The 17,813-nt window shown below is 38.3% G+C and overlaps 1 protein-coding gene across 2 annotated transcripts in view; it reads left to right on the top strand.

The window, feature by feature from the left end:
- The first annotated feature begins 360 nt into the window (after nucleotides 1-360).
- Nucleotides 361-17,813, top strand: part of pigg (phosphatidylinositol glycan anchor biosynthesis class G) — a 123,787-nt gene continuing 106,334 nt past the window's right edge. For both annotated transcript variants that reach the window (XM_060884711.1, XM_060884710.1), the window contains exons 1-2: nucleotides 361-803; nucleotides 935-1,140. In XM_060884711.1, coding sequence (XP_060740694.1) covers nucleotides 581-803; nucleotides 935-1,140 — 429 coding nt within the window. In that variant the 5' untranslated portion in view covers nucleotides 361-580. The remainder of the gene's footprint in view (nucleotides 804-934; nucleotides 1,141-17,813) is intronic.

Genomic DNA, 17,813 nt, shown 5'->3' with positions numbered 1-17,813 from the left:
TCACCCTGGAGAGGACACTGGTCCATTGCAGGGCACCATTCACACATGCATTCACACAACAGAGCAATTTGATTTTGGGGGATGACTGGGAAACCCAGAGGAAACCCATGTAAACAAAGGGCAATCAAACCTGTTAATTTGGAATTTAACAATAAACTAAGGGGATTCTATTTGTTACGTTAATATATACACTGTTTTGCTTAGTTTTAGTAGCAGGACAAAAAGCTTTCAAATCAGAAAAGTCTAGATTCATGCCCCATGATGTCTCGCCTCTCCTCTGGCTTTCCTCGTGTCTCTGTGTGTATGTTTGTGTGTCACGCGATTTGAACTTCTCGCTTGCCGTAGCGAGACTTTAATCAAAACACGGAAGTGTCAAAATACATCCTCGTTTAAAAGTCCATTGATTAAGAGTGTGCTGTTGGATATTAGAAACGGATCTAATCTAGATACGGTTTGCTGTTTTCTCAGCCAACTGATCGACTCTTTAAAATCAAGGTGTAGTATTGTGATGCTCGTGAACTTTGTTTTTGGTTAACTGGTTGGGGATTAAGGTCAGATATGTAGTGGAGTCATATGCTGTATGCTACTAGTGCTACTGCTAATAATAACAATAACAAACAATAACAAACAACAACCCCGATCTATCACCATGAAGCTGAGTTCATCAGTGTTCTCTGCCTTCTGTCTCATTATTGAGTTACTCGGCATTGTCCTTTTCTTGAGAGGTTTTTTTCCAGTTCCAATCAAGTCGTCTTTATCATCAAAGAGCAAATTATCAGACCTGCCAGCAGAACCAGTAGTAGGTAAGAAAGCGCTTCATTACTGAGATGTCACTTTCAATATCAATAGTGTGATCCTGGTCACCATCGTTTGCTCTTATGTTCTGGAGATGATCAGTAATATATATCATCAGCATATTGTCTTTCTTTTGCAGGAAGTAGCCCAAATTCGACCAAAGTGCCTCCTCCATTATTCAACAGAGTAGTCATTGTGTTAATAGATGCTTTAAGAGATGACTTTGTATTTGGGCCCAATGGGAAGAGGTTCATGCCCTACACCAGGAACCTAGTGGAGAGTGGATCATCTCATAGCTTCATCGCTAAAGCCAGACCACCGACTGTCACCATGCCTAGAATCAAGGTGAGTCTGTGCATGTGGCTGTGTAGAAATTTGTAGAAACTGTTTTTCAAAGCACATCATTACATCAGATGATTTGCTAATAATACTTTGTGTTGAATGGTGTGGATGTAATCATGCGTTATGTTCTCATAAATCACTCCTCTGATTTTAGATCAGATACAGATAGTATTTTGATACTTGGCACAACTGTAGTGGACAGCATGTCATGGCAGAGCTTGAGGGATCAGGGTTTGATCCTGAGTTGCAGATGCCGTCTGTCTGGTGTGCATGATTCTCCTTGCGCCTGTGGGATTTTTCTTTTGCTGCATCCCCAGACTTAATACCCTAAGTGTGAATGAGTGAGTGTGGTAACTCACAGCAGCCACTGAAGATGAGTATGATGAGAATGATATAGAATTTCTTGGACACCTCCAAAATGGTGACAACTGGCATTGGCTGTTTCGTTATGATTTGTAAGCTGTGAAATAAAATGTATTCGTGCAAGATTAGATCAATTCTAAAGAACTAGTATACTTCACAGTACACAATTAAAAACAAATGCAGTCCATTATTTTTTTACGATTTGCCCTGCTTGGTTAAAAATATGCTGTTATCTTATGCTCATAATGCTCAATGTATCTTGGGAATAACCTGTGTTTAACTTGAATGTTTTGCAAGTACATCGGTTTGCAAATGATCCAGGTGCTGCTTCACATGGACATGGTTACATGTGACCTTTGTAAAAAAAAATAAATAAAAAAAAGCCCCATAATCTGTCCTATTTACTTAAAAAGACACAATATATACTGTACTTCGATAGACCATAACATTAAAACTATCCGCTTAATATTGTGTCGGTCCTCCTTTTGCTGCCAAAACAGCTCTGATTTGTTGAGGCATGGACTCCTTGAACTTTGTGTCATGTTCCTTAAACCATCCCACAACAAAATTTTCAGTGGGGAATACCGATTGTCATGAAGTGATGTAGTTTGTCTGCAGAAATGTTTAGATAGTTGGTAAGTGTCAAAGTAACATCTACATGAATGCTCGGACTCAAGGTTTCTCAGCAGAAAATATTGTTAACATGATGCCACGCACTTCTCCGGTCAGTGGTTTTAGCGTTATGGCTGATGGATGTGTTTATCAGATGGATGTGTATATCTGCTGGATGTGTGTATATCTGCTGGGTGTGTATATATCTGCTGAGTGTGTATATATCTGCTGGATGTGTATATATCTGATGGGTGTGTATATATCTGCTGGATGTGTATATATCTGCTGGATGTGTATATATCTGCTGGATGTGTATATATCAGAATCAGAATCAGAATCAGAAAGGTCTTTATTGCCAAGTATGTTTTCACATACGAGGAATTTGCCTAGTACAGGAGCTCCACAGTGTAAACATATAGCAATGGTAAGACATGAACACATAAATAATAGACCGTTATCTGATGGGTGTGTATATATCTGATGGGTGTGTATATATCTGCTGGGTGTGTATATATCTGCTGGGTGTGTATATATCTGATGGATGTGTATATATCTGATGGATGTGTATATATCTGAATGGATGTGTATATATCTGAATGGATGTGTATATATCTGATGGGTGTGTATATATCTGCTGGATGTGTATATATCTGATGGGTGAGTATATATCTGCTGGATGTGTATATATCAGAATCAGAATCAGAAAGGTCTTTATTGCCAAGTATGTTTTCACATACGAGGAATTTTTCCTAGTACAGGAGCTCCACAGTGTAAACATATAGCAATGGTAAGACATGAACACATAAATAATAGACCGTTATCTGATGGGTGTGTATATATCTGCTGGATGTGTATATATCTGCTGGATGTGTATATATCTGAATGGATGTGTATATATCTGCTGGGTGTGTATATATCTGATGGGTGTGTATATATCTGATGGGTGTGTATATATCTGCTGGGTGTGTATATATCTGCTGGGTGTGTATCTGCTGGGTGTGTATATATCTGCTGGGTGTGTATATATCTGATGGGTGTGTATATATCTGATGGGTGTGTATATATCTGAATGGATGTGTATATATCTGCTGGGTGTGTATATATCTGATGGGTGTGTATATATCTGATGGGTGTGTATATATCTGATGGATGTGTATATATCTGATGGATGTGTATATATCTAATGGATGTGTATATATCTGATGGATGTGTATATATCTGCTGGGTGTGTATATATCTGATGGATGTGTATATATCTGAATGGATGTGTATATATCTGATGGATGTGTATATATCTGATGGGTGTGTATATATCTGATGGGTGTGTATATATCTGCTGGATGTGTATATATCTGATGGGTGTGTATATATCTGCTGGATGTGTATATATCTGATGGGTGTGTATATATCTGATGGGTGTGTATATATCTGATGGGTGTGTATATATCTGCTGGATGTGTAAATCTGTTATGTGTGGCTCCCTTTCTGTGATCGTCCAGCAGATAGCAGTAGAGTCCTTTCATACTGAGATATCTCCCAAATCATATCATCCCATTTTTTTTTCCCATTTCAACTGTTACAATATGGAGAAACCGTGGTAGTAAAATAATGCTGTTGCCCCCAGAAATGTCTTACACTTCAGCATGATAGAAATAACCCTGCTGTCTGGGAGGTGTTTATTTTATTTTCAAACCGGGTTGTATGAGATCACAGTGATATATGATCATTTACTGTACGTCAGTCATGCTATTTTTCTGATATCACAGTATTGTCATTTCTCAGTAAATAGGTTAAAAAAGTTCTTGAACTACTGTTCATGCAGTTCCATGCTTTATCCGAGCACTTCTGTAGGGGAGTCAGACTGTGCGTTCAAGTTCATGTGAAGTTCAAGTTCACATGTTTGGAAGTCATGTACGTTCAAGTCACCTTTGGTCGAGGCACGATGGAGGTGTCTCTTCTCTTAATTAACAAAAAAAATAGAAGCAAGTCTTTTTAAACCCTGCTTTGAAAAAATAATTATTGTGGTGGTGTTTTTTTTTTTTAATTTATAAAGCCACTATGAACTTCGTATACCAAACACATAACTGAAAATAGCTGAAATTAGCTTTTTCGAGACAAGTAAACATTCAAATTCAACACATTTACTGCGAACTACAGACATTGCGTTCGTTAATTACACTATTTTCCGACTGACACTCGAACCTCAAAGAAAATCTCCATAAATCTGACCCTGTGGTGATGTTTGTGTGCGTTATTCGTTAATACAATCTTTCCGACATGACTTGAACGCATCAAGGGCCCCCCCTACCCCCCATGTTGATAGCATGACTCTGTTGCCTCCCTGGTAGCACTTGATTAGAGACACAGTAGTGTTTATGGTGCTGGTACAACAGGAAAAGAATAATCTAAGCATATATGATGTATGGGTGGTAAAAAAATATAAGCAAATATCACAACCTGGTTGAGAAATATCAAACACAATGTACAGAGGAGACACCAGAGTGTACTTAGTTTATTGGATCTGAAAAAAAAAGATGTGCAAGCAGGCAAAAAAAAAGAAAAACCCACAAATTTTATTAAAGCTTCATGCCTACAGCCTAGATGTTCCCACTACAGGTTCTAATTCCCTAGAAAACCCTTCTATCAGCCTCTTGTGCCTGGGTGCCCAAGGTCATGTATTGTCTAAAGAGATAACTTTCCCTAGCAACCCATAGAAACTACATTCGTCTATTCGTACAACACTGACATTAACCTAAAATATATCCAATTAAAGTTACATTCATAAGTTTTCCATATAGAGGTATAAAAAGAAAGGATTAGAAACCTTTTTCTTCAAGATACATTTGTCTAATAAAAAGAGAGGGCAGTATTGTAAACACTGTGCTAAAAATAGTCCATCAGCCAAATATTTTGAAGTTAGTAGTTTTATTGTGCAGTCTTTCCACTGGTACTCAGAGAGAGATCCCCAGATCGTTGTCTGGATCCACAACTAATGAACGGTCTTTGCCGTAGTTGTTTTGCTTGTTCCAGCCTTGTTGATCAGTGTTCTATGGTCTCTCTTTCTAGGTGCTCACACTTTAAGATTTGTCGCCGATCATTTTGTACACAACATCTGCGGATTGTAAATCACGACTCCGAACAGCTCACACTTGACGACTAGTCAGAACATTAAAGCTAAAATCATGGAGCGTGCACATCCTAAAGGAAAACGTTCATCAATCATGTAAATAGTTTTAGGGTTTTACGGTCACCCACAATTTTCTTAAACAATTTCATTTTTTCCTGAATAATAGTGGAATAATCTCTACTACAAGTGTCATGTTTTAAATCGCCTTTATGTTTGTCTTGTTACAGGGATGGACAAATACATAGAATAGACTATAAGATATGATCTCGATTGTTAAAGCAGCATCTTGATATCTCAAAAGCTGACGTGTGAAATATAACTATAACTATAAATTATTTGTCTGTAACTTTACTTAAAGTACAGTCATGCGGAAAAAAGAAAGTATACCCTGCTTCGATTTGGGAGAGAAAGAAGTTATTTTGTGCTCACCAACAATAAACTAAAGCAAATGTTTTCTGCATTTATTTCCGTCTATTTTACGTCATTTTGTCTCTCTCTTTTATCCACAACTGCTTCGGTTCAGTAATGTTTGAGGGCATTAGTTCATGCACAGTTCTTTTAAGATCTCACTAAAGCATCTCATTGGGGTTAAGGATTGCATTTTAACTCGGCTGTTCCAGCTCACCGATATATTTTTTATTACTTATGTAAACATTCAGTTGTTGATTTGTTGGTTTGCTTTGGATCAATCTCCTGTTACATGATTCAGTCTCAGCCACATTGGTGAGGACCACACAACTGTATTAAGACCCTGAAGAATAAAAACAAAGAAATGATGGAGGATTGTTCTTTTAGAATAGTTCTAAGAATAGTCCATCAGCCAAATATTTTAATATCATATAAATATGAATTCTATTTCACACAGCCATTGACTGTATTTTTCACTAATAATCTGCTAGATTTGCTAATAATCCTTTGTTGATTGTTGCCTCGAGTCATTTCAGCCACTTCCTTTAAAAAAAAAAAGATCGATCCAAATCATCTAATCCTTACATCCCAAGCAGGACAAGCAGATTTGGTGTCTTAGGTATTAGCTTGTTTACTCATAGTTGCCTGGCAGATATGTACTGCTTGTATAGGTTTAACTACTAGAAAAAAAAAAGAAAAAAACGTACTCCTTATTGATATTCACAATAAATGTTTTTATTTGGTATGCTTGTTTGAAGGTGCATTAGGTAAGATTAGCCTTTATCTTGCTCACTGCTCATACTTTACCTGGGGTTATCAGTTAATCCTGGATATTCATAGTCTGTTGTTTCACACTGTACATTCTTAAATCCTGTCTTAATGTTCTGATTTGCATATTTGCGTTGTCAACAACCGTGATTGAATAAATACAGCATGCGACCGCTTTAAATAACGGCTTGTCTCACGGTTTGACATCAATGAGAACAAAAAAAGGACATGTCTGTTATCCTGTATGTGAGTAGGTACAGTATGGTTATCTTTCACAGCTTTCTCATTTTTTTTTAGTGTTTTTAAGTTTGTTGTGAAGTTGACCAAGATTTCGCTCAATATCCAACTTCACAATGGAATGCATTTGTGATGTTTAGTGTTTTGCTGCCTGATGCTACCGAGTTGTTTTTGATAAGTGTTGCTATGTTCAAACGTTCTGAGATGTTCTAACTCCACATTGTTTTACACTGTACACTTTTGGCACTGAATCGTGGGGTTACTAACCTAGGGCTTAAAATCGACGATGACCTTAAGCTTGACAGTCAGATCAGGGCAATTGTTAAATCAAGCTTTTTTCAATTGAGGCAGCTGGCCAAAGTAAAGTCATTTCTTTCGAGGCATCACTTTGAGACAGTAATCCATGCCTTTGTCACCACTCGGCTGGATTACTGTAACGCACTGTATGTGGTGGTTAGTGGGTCTTCTGTTGCTCAAAACGCTGCAGCACGTCTGTTAACTGGAACGTGCAAATACGAGCACATTTCCCCTATTTTAGCGTCACTTCACTGGCTGCCCATACATTTTAGGATCCATTTTAAAATTCTCTTATTTGTTTTTAAATCTCTAAATGGTCTTGCCCCACCCTACATTTCTGAGCTGTTCTCAGCTGATCAACTGCTCCTGAATGTGCCCAAAACAAAACGGAAGCTTAGAGGGGAGGTGCCTTTGCTGTAGTAGCTCGTAAAATGTGGAATGTTCTGCCACTGCCCATTAGACAGGCCTCTTCATTGTCTTCTTTTAAGTCGCTTCTTAAAACCCACCTTTTTTCCTTGGCTTTTGACACCTGATTTTGACATTTTGTTTCTTAATTTGTTTTTCTGGGGGGCACGGTGGCTTAGTGGTTAGCACGTTTGCCTCACACCTCCAGGGTCGGGGTTCGATTCCCGCCTCCACCTTGTGTGTGTGGAGTTTGCATGTTCTCCCCGTGCCTCGGGGGTTTCCTCCGGGTACTCCGGTTTCCTCCCCCGGTCCAAAGACATGCATGGTAGGTTGATTGGCATCTCTGGAAAATTGTCCCTAGTGTGTGATTGCGTGAGTGAATGAGTGTGTGTGTGTGCCCTGCGATGGGTTGGCACTCCGTCCAGGGTGTATCCTGCCTTGATGCCCGATGACGCCTGAGATAGGCACAGGCTCCCTGTGACCCGAGGTAGTTCGGATAAGCGGTAGAAGATGAATGAATGAATGAATGAATTTGTTTTTCTTGTTTTTATGTCTTGTATGAGTTGGGTATTTTATGTTTATATTTTCTTCTGTACAGCACTTTGGTCAACTTTGGTTGTTTTTAAAGTGCTTTATAAATAAAGTTTGATTGATTGATTGATTGAATGGTTAACATACAGAATGTGTTGCTAATAACATAATAACATAAGTGTTGCTAATCCTGCTTATGAGCTGTCTTTTAAAACCCAGTGTAAAAAGTAGTCCTGACTTTGCTTCTGAATTAGTGTGAACTGTTTCAGTAACCAGTTTTAAAAGCAAGTTTATAATGAGAATAATCAGGGTTAAACATTATAGTGTGTGAAATAAACCAGTTTGAAGTCATATAATGTAGAAAAATGACTAGACCAGAGAGATCAGGACACTCTCTCACTCTCACTCATTTTCTACCGCTTATCCGAACTACCTCGGGTCACGGGGAGCCTGTGCCTATCTCAGGCGTCATTGGGCATCAAGGCAGGATACACCCTGGACGGAGTGCCAACCCATCGCAGGGCACACACTCTCATTCACTCACGCAATCACACACTGCGGACAATTTTCCAGAGATGCCAATCAACCTACCATGCATGTCTTTGGACCGGGGGAGGAAACCGGAGTACCCGGAGGAAACCCCCGAGGCACGGGGAGAACATGCAAACTCCACACACACAAGGCGGAGGCGGGAATCGAACCCCCAACCCTGGAGGTGTGAGGCGAACGTGCTAACCACTAAGCCACTGTGCCCCCCAGATCAGGACACATGCTGGGTAAATAACAATACTGTTAGTGTTATGTTATTAATTGTCAATCTCAGTTTATATATTTATTTGTTCACCACTTGAAAGCATTATATATTGGGGATATTACGGACCTTTTTTATAGTTTTTGTAATTTCCGACTAAGATTATGATTTGGAACTCTTTATAGAAACCCTATGGCCCTGACCGTATACTTTCCTGGCCTTGCTGTGTTTGCAAAATGCTCTTTTGATGATATTTAATACTACTTGGATTATTTCTTTTGTCAGAGCTAGGATTTAATCTAAATCTGAAAGTAGAGCGAGTCTGGTGAGAAGACAGCCTTTCATGTGACTCCTTTTTCTTGCTGTATCTTATTTTCTGGGTCACTGCTTACACCTATTCACTACCAGAAAAAAGACAGGGGGAGAAAAGTTGCACAAAGAGATCTGTACAGCGTCGTCTCTAAAGAAATGCTTAGAGGGTCTTGACACTCCTGAGATGTGCAGGCCTTTTCATGAAAGGTCTTCATCCTGTTTCATTCTCTTCCTTGGGATTGTCTTCTGCGTTGTGCTGACATATTCTGACATCCATTACCAACACTGGGTAGGGTAATGGCCAGAAATTAGGCAAACATACATTTAATAAAATATTTTTTAATAATTTTTGCTTATTGTGTCATATTGTGTGTGCTCTCCTGTGTCTGAGTGTTACATTATGTTACAAATCCTCATATTATATTAACCTGGTCTAAATATATAATGGTTTAATGGTATAATTTTAACCATTTAACCCTTTTTTTTACCAGTTCACTGGCTATTCTAAGGTAATGAAAATAATTAGATATTAAAATAAATAAAAAAAATCTTAGCTGACATTTTTTTTATCAGTATAAACAAATGAATTATTTTATTGCCACACTATTATAAGATTAGTGTGCTTTCAGTGTGAGATGTTTTTATCTCTGTTGGGATAACCTTACACAAAAACGTAGTGGTTGAACGTAACCTTCAAATTTGAGATGATTATGATCTGCTTGTGAAATGGGTTTGAGATCACCATTTACTTTAAAGGTATATAGATTTGTGTGAAAAAAAAACAAAACAGGCTACAGAAATTCATATGGTCCTCTATAAATTCTTAAAGCACTGAGTTTATACTTTCATATGAGCCATTAATCCCCACTGTGGACTGCAATAATGCAAAGAAATCCAATGCTTAACCCAAGAATCCCAAATTAAATTTTTTGGCCTCTGGTAAAAAGACTTAAAAACTCAAGACATATTTGTACAGTAGTCTCTTTGTATATAAAACCTAAAAGACAGAGCCGATCCTGACCTCCTTGGAGCCCTAAGCAAAATTCTGCTAAGGGGCCCTTGATCCCTGATGGTTATTATTTACTGAGGGATGTGCATTCATATTGACCTGGCATTATGCCCATTCCAGTGTAAATCCATTGGTTTCCATCTTGCATTAACATTGTTGTAACCTTGATTGAGAGACTATAAACATTGTCATTAGGAGTGCTATCACGCTAATTTTTGTACTGGTCCCCACACAGATGTTCCTGCTGGAAAGTGCGCATGTCATTTCGTGCAGGATTGCACGCGCATATGAAAGCATGTTGACACGCGGCACGGTTATCGAGCTGCCGTTTATAAACACCGTTGCCCTTGGGCGTTTATTCACGCGAATGTTCACGCAATAAATTGTTGTGTGACAGACAGGCCAAGAGATGCACTGGCAGCACTGCACAGCTAATTTAGCTAGTCAGATAGAGACTAGAGACAGAATCACGTCAACTTAACTTTACTGTTATTTGCTCTTGCTGACATCAAACTTGAAGAGAACACAAGTTTACCTGATTGCTGTTCTTGCATTTCACTCTCATTTTGTTTCTTTTTTATCTTTTCATGGCCAGATGGATAGCTCAGCTTCATATTGTCATCTACACAGTAAACATTAGCACGCGCTGTAAAATGAGGCAGGGGGAGGCGGGGCCTTGCGTAATTTGCGGGGCCCTACGCAACTTGCGTAGTGAGCGTATAGGGACGATCGGCTCTGCTAAAAGAAATGGAGTCATAAAGATAAAATCCCATAATTGTTTTTCTTTCTGAGAAACTATAGAACCATCTGAAATGGTTTTTCCATGAAATGTCTCACAATGGGTCTGGGTCTGATTTATCGAGCTGGATATGAACAGCTTTATTTATAAATCTTTTGTATAAAAAATTTCCATGCTTGAAAAAAAAAAAAAATTGTATCCATTTACATTCATGGCATATGCCAGATGCCCTTATCCAGAGCGAGGTACAAAAGTCTCCAATGAATACATCAATACTGGTTCACTAAGGCACAGTCTAAGGAAACCATCAGTCTAAAAACTCTGTTGGGAGGAAATATAGCATTTGTTTAAGTATTTAAAGGAAGTGTGGTGAGGCAGGTCTTCACCCACTGTTTGTAGACAGTCAGTGACTCAGCTCAGGGGAAGTTCCACTACCTCTCTGCCAAAACAGAGAAGAGTCTCGGATGAGTACCTTCCTTGTACCTTGATTGATAGTTGGTGGGATCAGTCGAGCTGTGCTAGAAGATCTGAGTAAGTGAGGTGCAATGTAAGGAGTGATAAGAGCTTTGAGGTAAGAGGGAGATGGTCTATTTTTAGCTTTGTAGGCAAGCATCAGTGTTTTGAATCCGATGCATAAAGCTACTGGAGTCCAGTGGAGGGAGTGCAGCAGTGAGGTGTTGTGGGAGAACTTAGGCAGGTAGAAAACAAACTGTGCAGCTGCAATTTGGATTATTTGGAGAGATCAAATTGTGTTCAGAGGTAGACCTGAAAGCAGTAGTAGTTCAGTCCCTTGTTATTTTGATACCGGACAAGTACCTGAGCGGCCTGTGTGGATAAAAACGGCCGAATTCTTCTGATGTTGGAAAGAAAAAACAGACACAAGCGTGTCAGATTAGCAATATGCAAGGAAAAGGATAGTTGATTGTCCATGGTTACCCCAAGATTGTGAGCAGTGGCCGAAGGGAAGATCAGAGAGTTGTGCAAGGACATTGCAAAAGCATGACTTGGGGATGAATCCATAAGTCGTCTACCTAATGTGAACCTTGACTTAATCAACTTGAAATTGAATAATTTGCCTGGATCACTGCAGTCATATTCAATGTTATTTTTATTCTGTTAAGTTTAAATGACTTATTTTCATCACAGCATTTAGCAGACACTGTTCCTCATCCTCATACTAGTTCAGTAGGTATGTAACTAGAAATACCATCAGGAACATTTTGTGAAACCCAATTGTTGAAATGATTGGCATTAATTAAAGAAAGTGAGTTAAACCAAACCTAGCAATTGATTGACAAATAAGACCATTTACGACAATTATGACAAAAGCAAAGCCACTGTACATAAACCATAACATTGCCTCAGCTGAAGAAAGATTGAGGTTATGCTTTGGAGTGAAGGGATATTTAAAAACTGCTATGTTTTTTCCCACAGGGTAAAAGGTGACTTATAAATTGGTGCGGTTTGCTGTGGTATCTAGTTTTAATGCGGTGCAACACTAAAAGCAATCAACTGAGATACCTAAACCATTTTCAAATAGCACTTTCTCTGTGTGACGTGCTTGGTGTGCACAATCAACAGCGAACTAGATCTTTTTTCTGCACTATTTTTTATTTAACACCACTTCCTTTACCTCAATTAATACCTGACTAATTTACCTATTGTAATTTGTCTCCAGATGTTGAACTGCAATTCTAGTGCTCAGTATTAATTTTAATTTGCATAGAAGTGAGGCAAAAATCAAAATTTCTGCCTTTTGTATCACCATTTAGTAGTCGTTTCATATCTCTAGCCCCCTGTGTGTATGACCATTTATGGAGTTTTTAAGGTATCATTAAATGCAAATGAGTTTTGTCAGGAATGCGCTTTGTACTTTACAGGCAATCAATATACATATGTAAGAAATAAGCATTTCTGGGGTTTTTTTTTGTAGTTTGACATGCAAAAAATGCACACAATATTTAATAAGACCCATTGCTTTTTCTTTCTCAGTAAAAGAGCGTCTCGCTGAGAGGATTTTTGTTTAGTTATCTTTCATGATAAATTTGGAATGACATAAGCTGTAGTATTGTAACATGTAACATTGCTGATTGGAAATGACTGTGAAGTTGAAGAAACATAGAAGACACACACACACGCATATATATATTATTTAATACTATTCATATTATTACTTTTTTTTTAAAACATAAATTTATATTTGTTAATCATTTCTATCATAGAAGTACCTTCAAAAAATGTGCCCACCTCTACCATAAATCTCTGACACCATAGCAACCATATTCCTGTGTAAAATGATCATCTTACTAATGCATGTTAGACGGCAGGCAATGGTAAACAGGAAATAGGCATTATATACAAAGAAATCTCCTCACATGGAAAGCGCATGTGAATCCTGATACCAGCTAAAATGGGTAAGCTGTAGCTTGAGAAAACGTGTTATGCTCTGGAACATGCACTTAACACTTAACCACATACTTCCTGGAAATAATATGTTAGTGTTCTGTAAAAGGAATAGATATTCTGTGGAAGACGTTCTCTTTTGTCACCACAAAAACCTGGTGCCTTCGCTCAAATAATTTTGGATCATAAATTAAAGAAAAAACTGAGCAAACATTTCGTGCTATTTGGTGAAAGTCTCAAATCCAACTCATTTTCAACGAGGAAATAAATAATAGAAGGTTAAAGCATATGAAGCTCTGTAGCACTGGAGCTGACCTTTTCTCTGACTGTAAATATATGAGTTTTACCACAGCAGATTTATAATCTCTCAGGAAGAGAACCAATGAGACCCCATGATGCCTGATAGAATGTTTAACTTGTGTGTGTGTGTGTGTGTGTGTGTGTGTGTGTGTGTGTGTGTGTGTGTGTTGTGTGTGTGTGTGTGCGTGTGTACTGGCAGCATCTCAGAAGGCTTACTTAATACTTTTCTTTGTTGGTTTACATTTAACCCTCAAACTCTTTCTTCATAAAAGCTGAGAGAGAAAAAAAATCAGGTTTGGAAATATGAGCTTCTTTGGCTTCTTCTCTGCAGGTCCTTGCCTGAGACACATTAAGCCTCTTCCATGTTTTATGAGCTAATCAATATCTCATAAAAGTTTACACGAGTAGGCAGTGATCCTTTTACAGTGTCCTAGCTCAGAGTTACCCTGTAGAAGTGGCAGGATGTAAAGGCAATTTGGAGAAAACTTCAGCTGATGGGATTTCACATCAATGCGAGTGGTAGACAGTGTTATATTGCATGATAGAAGCACATCCTGTCTCCTTGTCCAAAAAACCCAACCATCCAAATAAGGTTTTCTAGTTCTTCTCTACTACTTAATGTCCTCTGCTAAATATGTTTTTTCCCTTTTCGAAGGCTGTGGGCTTATTCCTAATACAGAGATGATGGATTTTTACTATAGTTTTTTTTGTAGATTTGCTACATCTTAGGCTCTGTATTAGGGGGAAAAGGTTAGCATCACTGTGAGACTGAAACTTTTAAAGTGTCTCTTGGCCACACCTCACTATCCTGTTCCCATTCATTGGAATAAATTCACAAAAAGATTAGCTGTTCCTCTTTATAGCTGCTAGCCTGGCTTTCTGTAGCAAGCCTACAAAACCAAAATAGCTGGAATTTGGAATTTAAATAGGGTTAGCAGAAGGATTTGTGTCAGAAATATAAAACCATTGATTGCTCAATTCCCTCTCCATTCGCCCCTTTGTTGGAGCTCAAATGATTTTCTGATTATTGAGTTAGCAAGCGCTTAGTATTTCACACAAAGACAGACGTGCAAATCGTTTCTCATCACGTCCACTATCATTTTCTCAAGAGTTTAGTCTGATGCAGTGTTCATTATAGCCTAGAGTCATGTCAATAGCATATTTCACTTCAAATTCACCAGGAAATAATTCAAGAGATTTTTTTTTTCTGTTGAGAAAATAGTTCTATTTTCAGGACCATTAAGCAATTTTGCAGGGCAACAGTTTCTATGTCTATGTGAGTTCTGTGTGCGAATTCTCAGAGGATCAAGTTCCATTTTTATTTTTTGTATTTTTCTCAAAATCTTTAATTTGTTGAATTGTTATTGTAGAATTCATATTATTTAACCAATCTTCTCATTCTGCAAAAGTGTGTTAAAGCAAATGATCATTTTCAAAAAATTTATATTTGCCGAAGCTTCTCTTGAAAGTAAAACCAGCAACTTCCTTTCATATCTAACAAGGTTCTCAGGTTCGTGCATGTGGACACCCTCTTAGATTTAGACAACAGCTTCAAATCCAGAGATTAAGCTACTGTATTTAATTGGGTATATGATGATTGTTGTTGCCAGATGTTTTGGTTTGAGTATTTTTATAACTGCTGATCTCTACAGTTTACTCTGTAGAGAGAAAGAAAAAAAACATTCTCTAACCAGCAGTTCTGGGGACAGAAATGACTTGTAGTTGAGGTCAACAGAAAATGGCTAGACTGGTTTAAGCTGGCAGGAAGGCTACGGTAACTCTGATAAACAATCTAAAATTGTTTTGAGCATAAAAGCATCTCAGGATGCACAACATATCGTACCTTGAATTGGATGTGCTGCAACATCAGAAGACCATGTCAGGTTCCACTTCTGTCAGCTAAGAACAAAATGCTGAGGCTGCAGTGGGCACAGGCTCACAAAATGTGGATAGTTGAATAATGTAGCCTGGTCTGATGAATCTTGAGGCGAACACAGATGGAAGGGTCCAAATTTGGGACCAACCGCATGAATCCATGGATTCAACCAGCCTTGTGTCAACAGTCCAGATTAGCAGAGGTGTTTTAATAGTGTGGATATAGTGTGGATTTATTGGGACACGTTGATTTATGATGGTAAGTTTAATTTTCTTCAGTGGGCTTTCCATACACGATATCTGAAACCAATAGCACACATTTGGAATGTGGTAGAACAGGAGCAGAATGAAAGTTCACCTGAAACGTTAAATGAAGCAATCATGTCCTCTTGGAACATTGTGGAATAAAATTGACAAAGAATTTAGGCTACTTTTTAGAGCAAATGGAGACCAAACCCAGTATTAGTATAGTGTTTCTGATAAAGTGTTCAGTCTGTGTAACTGCAAGTGCTTTATATCACATGATAAATGCACTATTAATAATTAAGTTTTTGAAAGAAAAAAAACAACAACAACAAAGATTAATATTGATGAAGCAAAGTATGGTTCCAACAGTGTAGTCAAGCCCACTAAGGTAGAAGGTAGAAACTGCAGTGTGCAAATACAAGGTTTAATCATAAACCCCAAACAAGGGTCAGCTTCACCCAAACCACCCAATACTGCCTCTCACAGAAGCACCCTGTGGTAAAATAAACATTATATGGCCAAACGTTTTTGACCCGTGACCATCACACGTGTATTTTGCTTTTCCCCAAACTGTTGCCACAAAATTGAAAACACACAATTGTATAGAATGTCTTCGGTATGCAGTAGCATTACAATTTCCTTTTACTGTAATGAAAAGTATCATCATATTCCAGTATGATGATGCCTGTGTGTAAAAACGAGCTGCATGAAGACATGGTTTGCCAAATTGGTGTGGAAGAACTCAAGCAGCCTGCACAGAGCCATATGTAGGCCTTCCCCAAACTGGAAACCGACAATTGTCTTTGTTAAGGTTGCAGTGAAAAACCCTGATTATTAACAACACCTCTGAACGCATGAGATTAACTGGGACACTTACTGCATTAGTGCCCGTTTTCACGAAAGCTCTTGTGTCAGAATAAACACAATTCCCCACAGTCACTCCAAACGTTTAGTGGAAAGTTTTCTCAGAAGTGTGGAGGTTATTATAACAGCAAAGAAGAAATAAATCTGGAATAGGATATTCAAAAAATACATATACAGCTCTGGAAAGAATTAAGAGACCACCTCAGAATGATCAGTTTCATTGGTTTTACTGTTTATAGGTATGTGTTTAAGTAAAATATATTTTTATTTTATTCTATAAACTACTGATGACATTTCTGCCAAATTCCATACTGTATTGTCATTTAGAGCATTTATTTGCAGAAAAAATGACAACACGTCAAAATAGCAAAAAAGATGCAAAATGTTTTCGGTTTTTATTGTGAACAACACAATACTAATACTTTAACCTAGCAAAAGTTCAAAAATCAATATTTGGTGGAATAACCTTGATTTTCAATCAGCTTTATTGCATCTTGACATGCTTTCTACCTATCTTGCTGTTGGGAGACATTCTGCAACTCCTAGTGCAAAAAGCTCAGCTTTGTTTGATGGCTTGTGACCATCCAGGTTCCTCTGGATCACATTTTAGAGTTTTCAAATGGGGTTCAGTTTTGAAGATTGGGATGGACATGGGAGTGTCTTGATGTGATGGTCCTCCATCCACATTTTTTATTGACCTGGCTGTGTGGCATGGAGCATTGCCTTGCTGGGAAAACAGAGCTTCAGAGTTGTGGAACATTTTCAGAGCAGAAGGAAGCAAGTTCCAGGAAACCTTGTATGTGGCTTGACTCATGTGCCACTCACAAAGATAAGTGCACCTGATTCTGGCCTTGAAGAAGCATCCCCAGATCATCACTGATCCTCAAGTCAAGTCAAGTCCAGTCAAGAAGCTTTTATTGTCATTTCAACCATATATAGTTGACACAGTACACAGTGAAATGAGACAAACATAATGCTACATAAAACAAGACAGAGCTAAGAACTAAAGTAAGTTAATCCTAGCCACACCAGCCACAAGTGCATCTGTGCACCCTGGTGGAAACAAATAATACAAGACAAAACACAAAAGCAGTGCCGACCAGTGCAAATACTGTATCGTCTATATTGCATGTGCAGAAGTACTGGAATGAACACGTTATTATTCTAGCAGCGGTTATATGAGGTGTAATGTATCGCGCAAAACAGCAGTCGACTGAAATGTGAAAGACAGCACGTGCAAAGAGCAAAAACTGTGGGCAAAAACAGCATTTTTGATATGGTGGTGATGTAGACATGGATGTATACTGGTCAGTGCAGTCCATACAGTTGAGTGTGTGTGTGTGTGTGTGTGTGTGTGTGTGTGCTCGGTACAGTTCAGTTCAATTATTGAGGAGTCTGATGGCTTGTAGAAAGAAACTGTTACACAGTC

Source organism: Tachysurus vachellii, chromosome 13, assembly GCF_030014155.1.
Source record: "Tachysurus vachellii isolate PV-2020 chromosome 13, HZAU_Pvac_v1, whole genome shotgun sequence".
Lineage (NCBI taxonomy): Eukaryota > Metazoa > Chordata > Actinopteri > Siluriformes > Bagridae > Tachysurus > Tachysurus vachellii.
The sequence above is the reverse complement of the archived record's forward strand: the minus strand, read 5'-3'. Positions and strand labels throughout refer to the sequence as shown.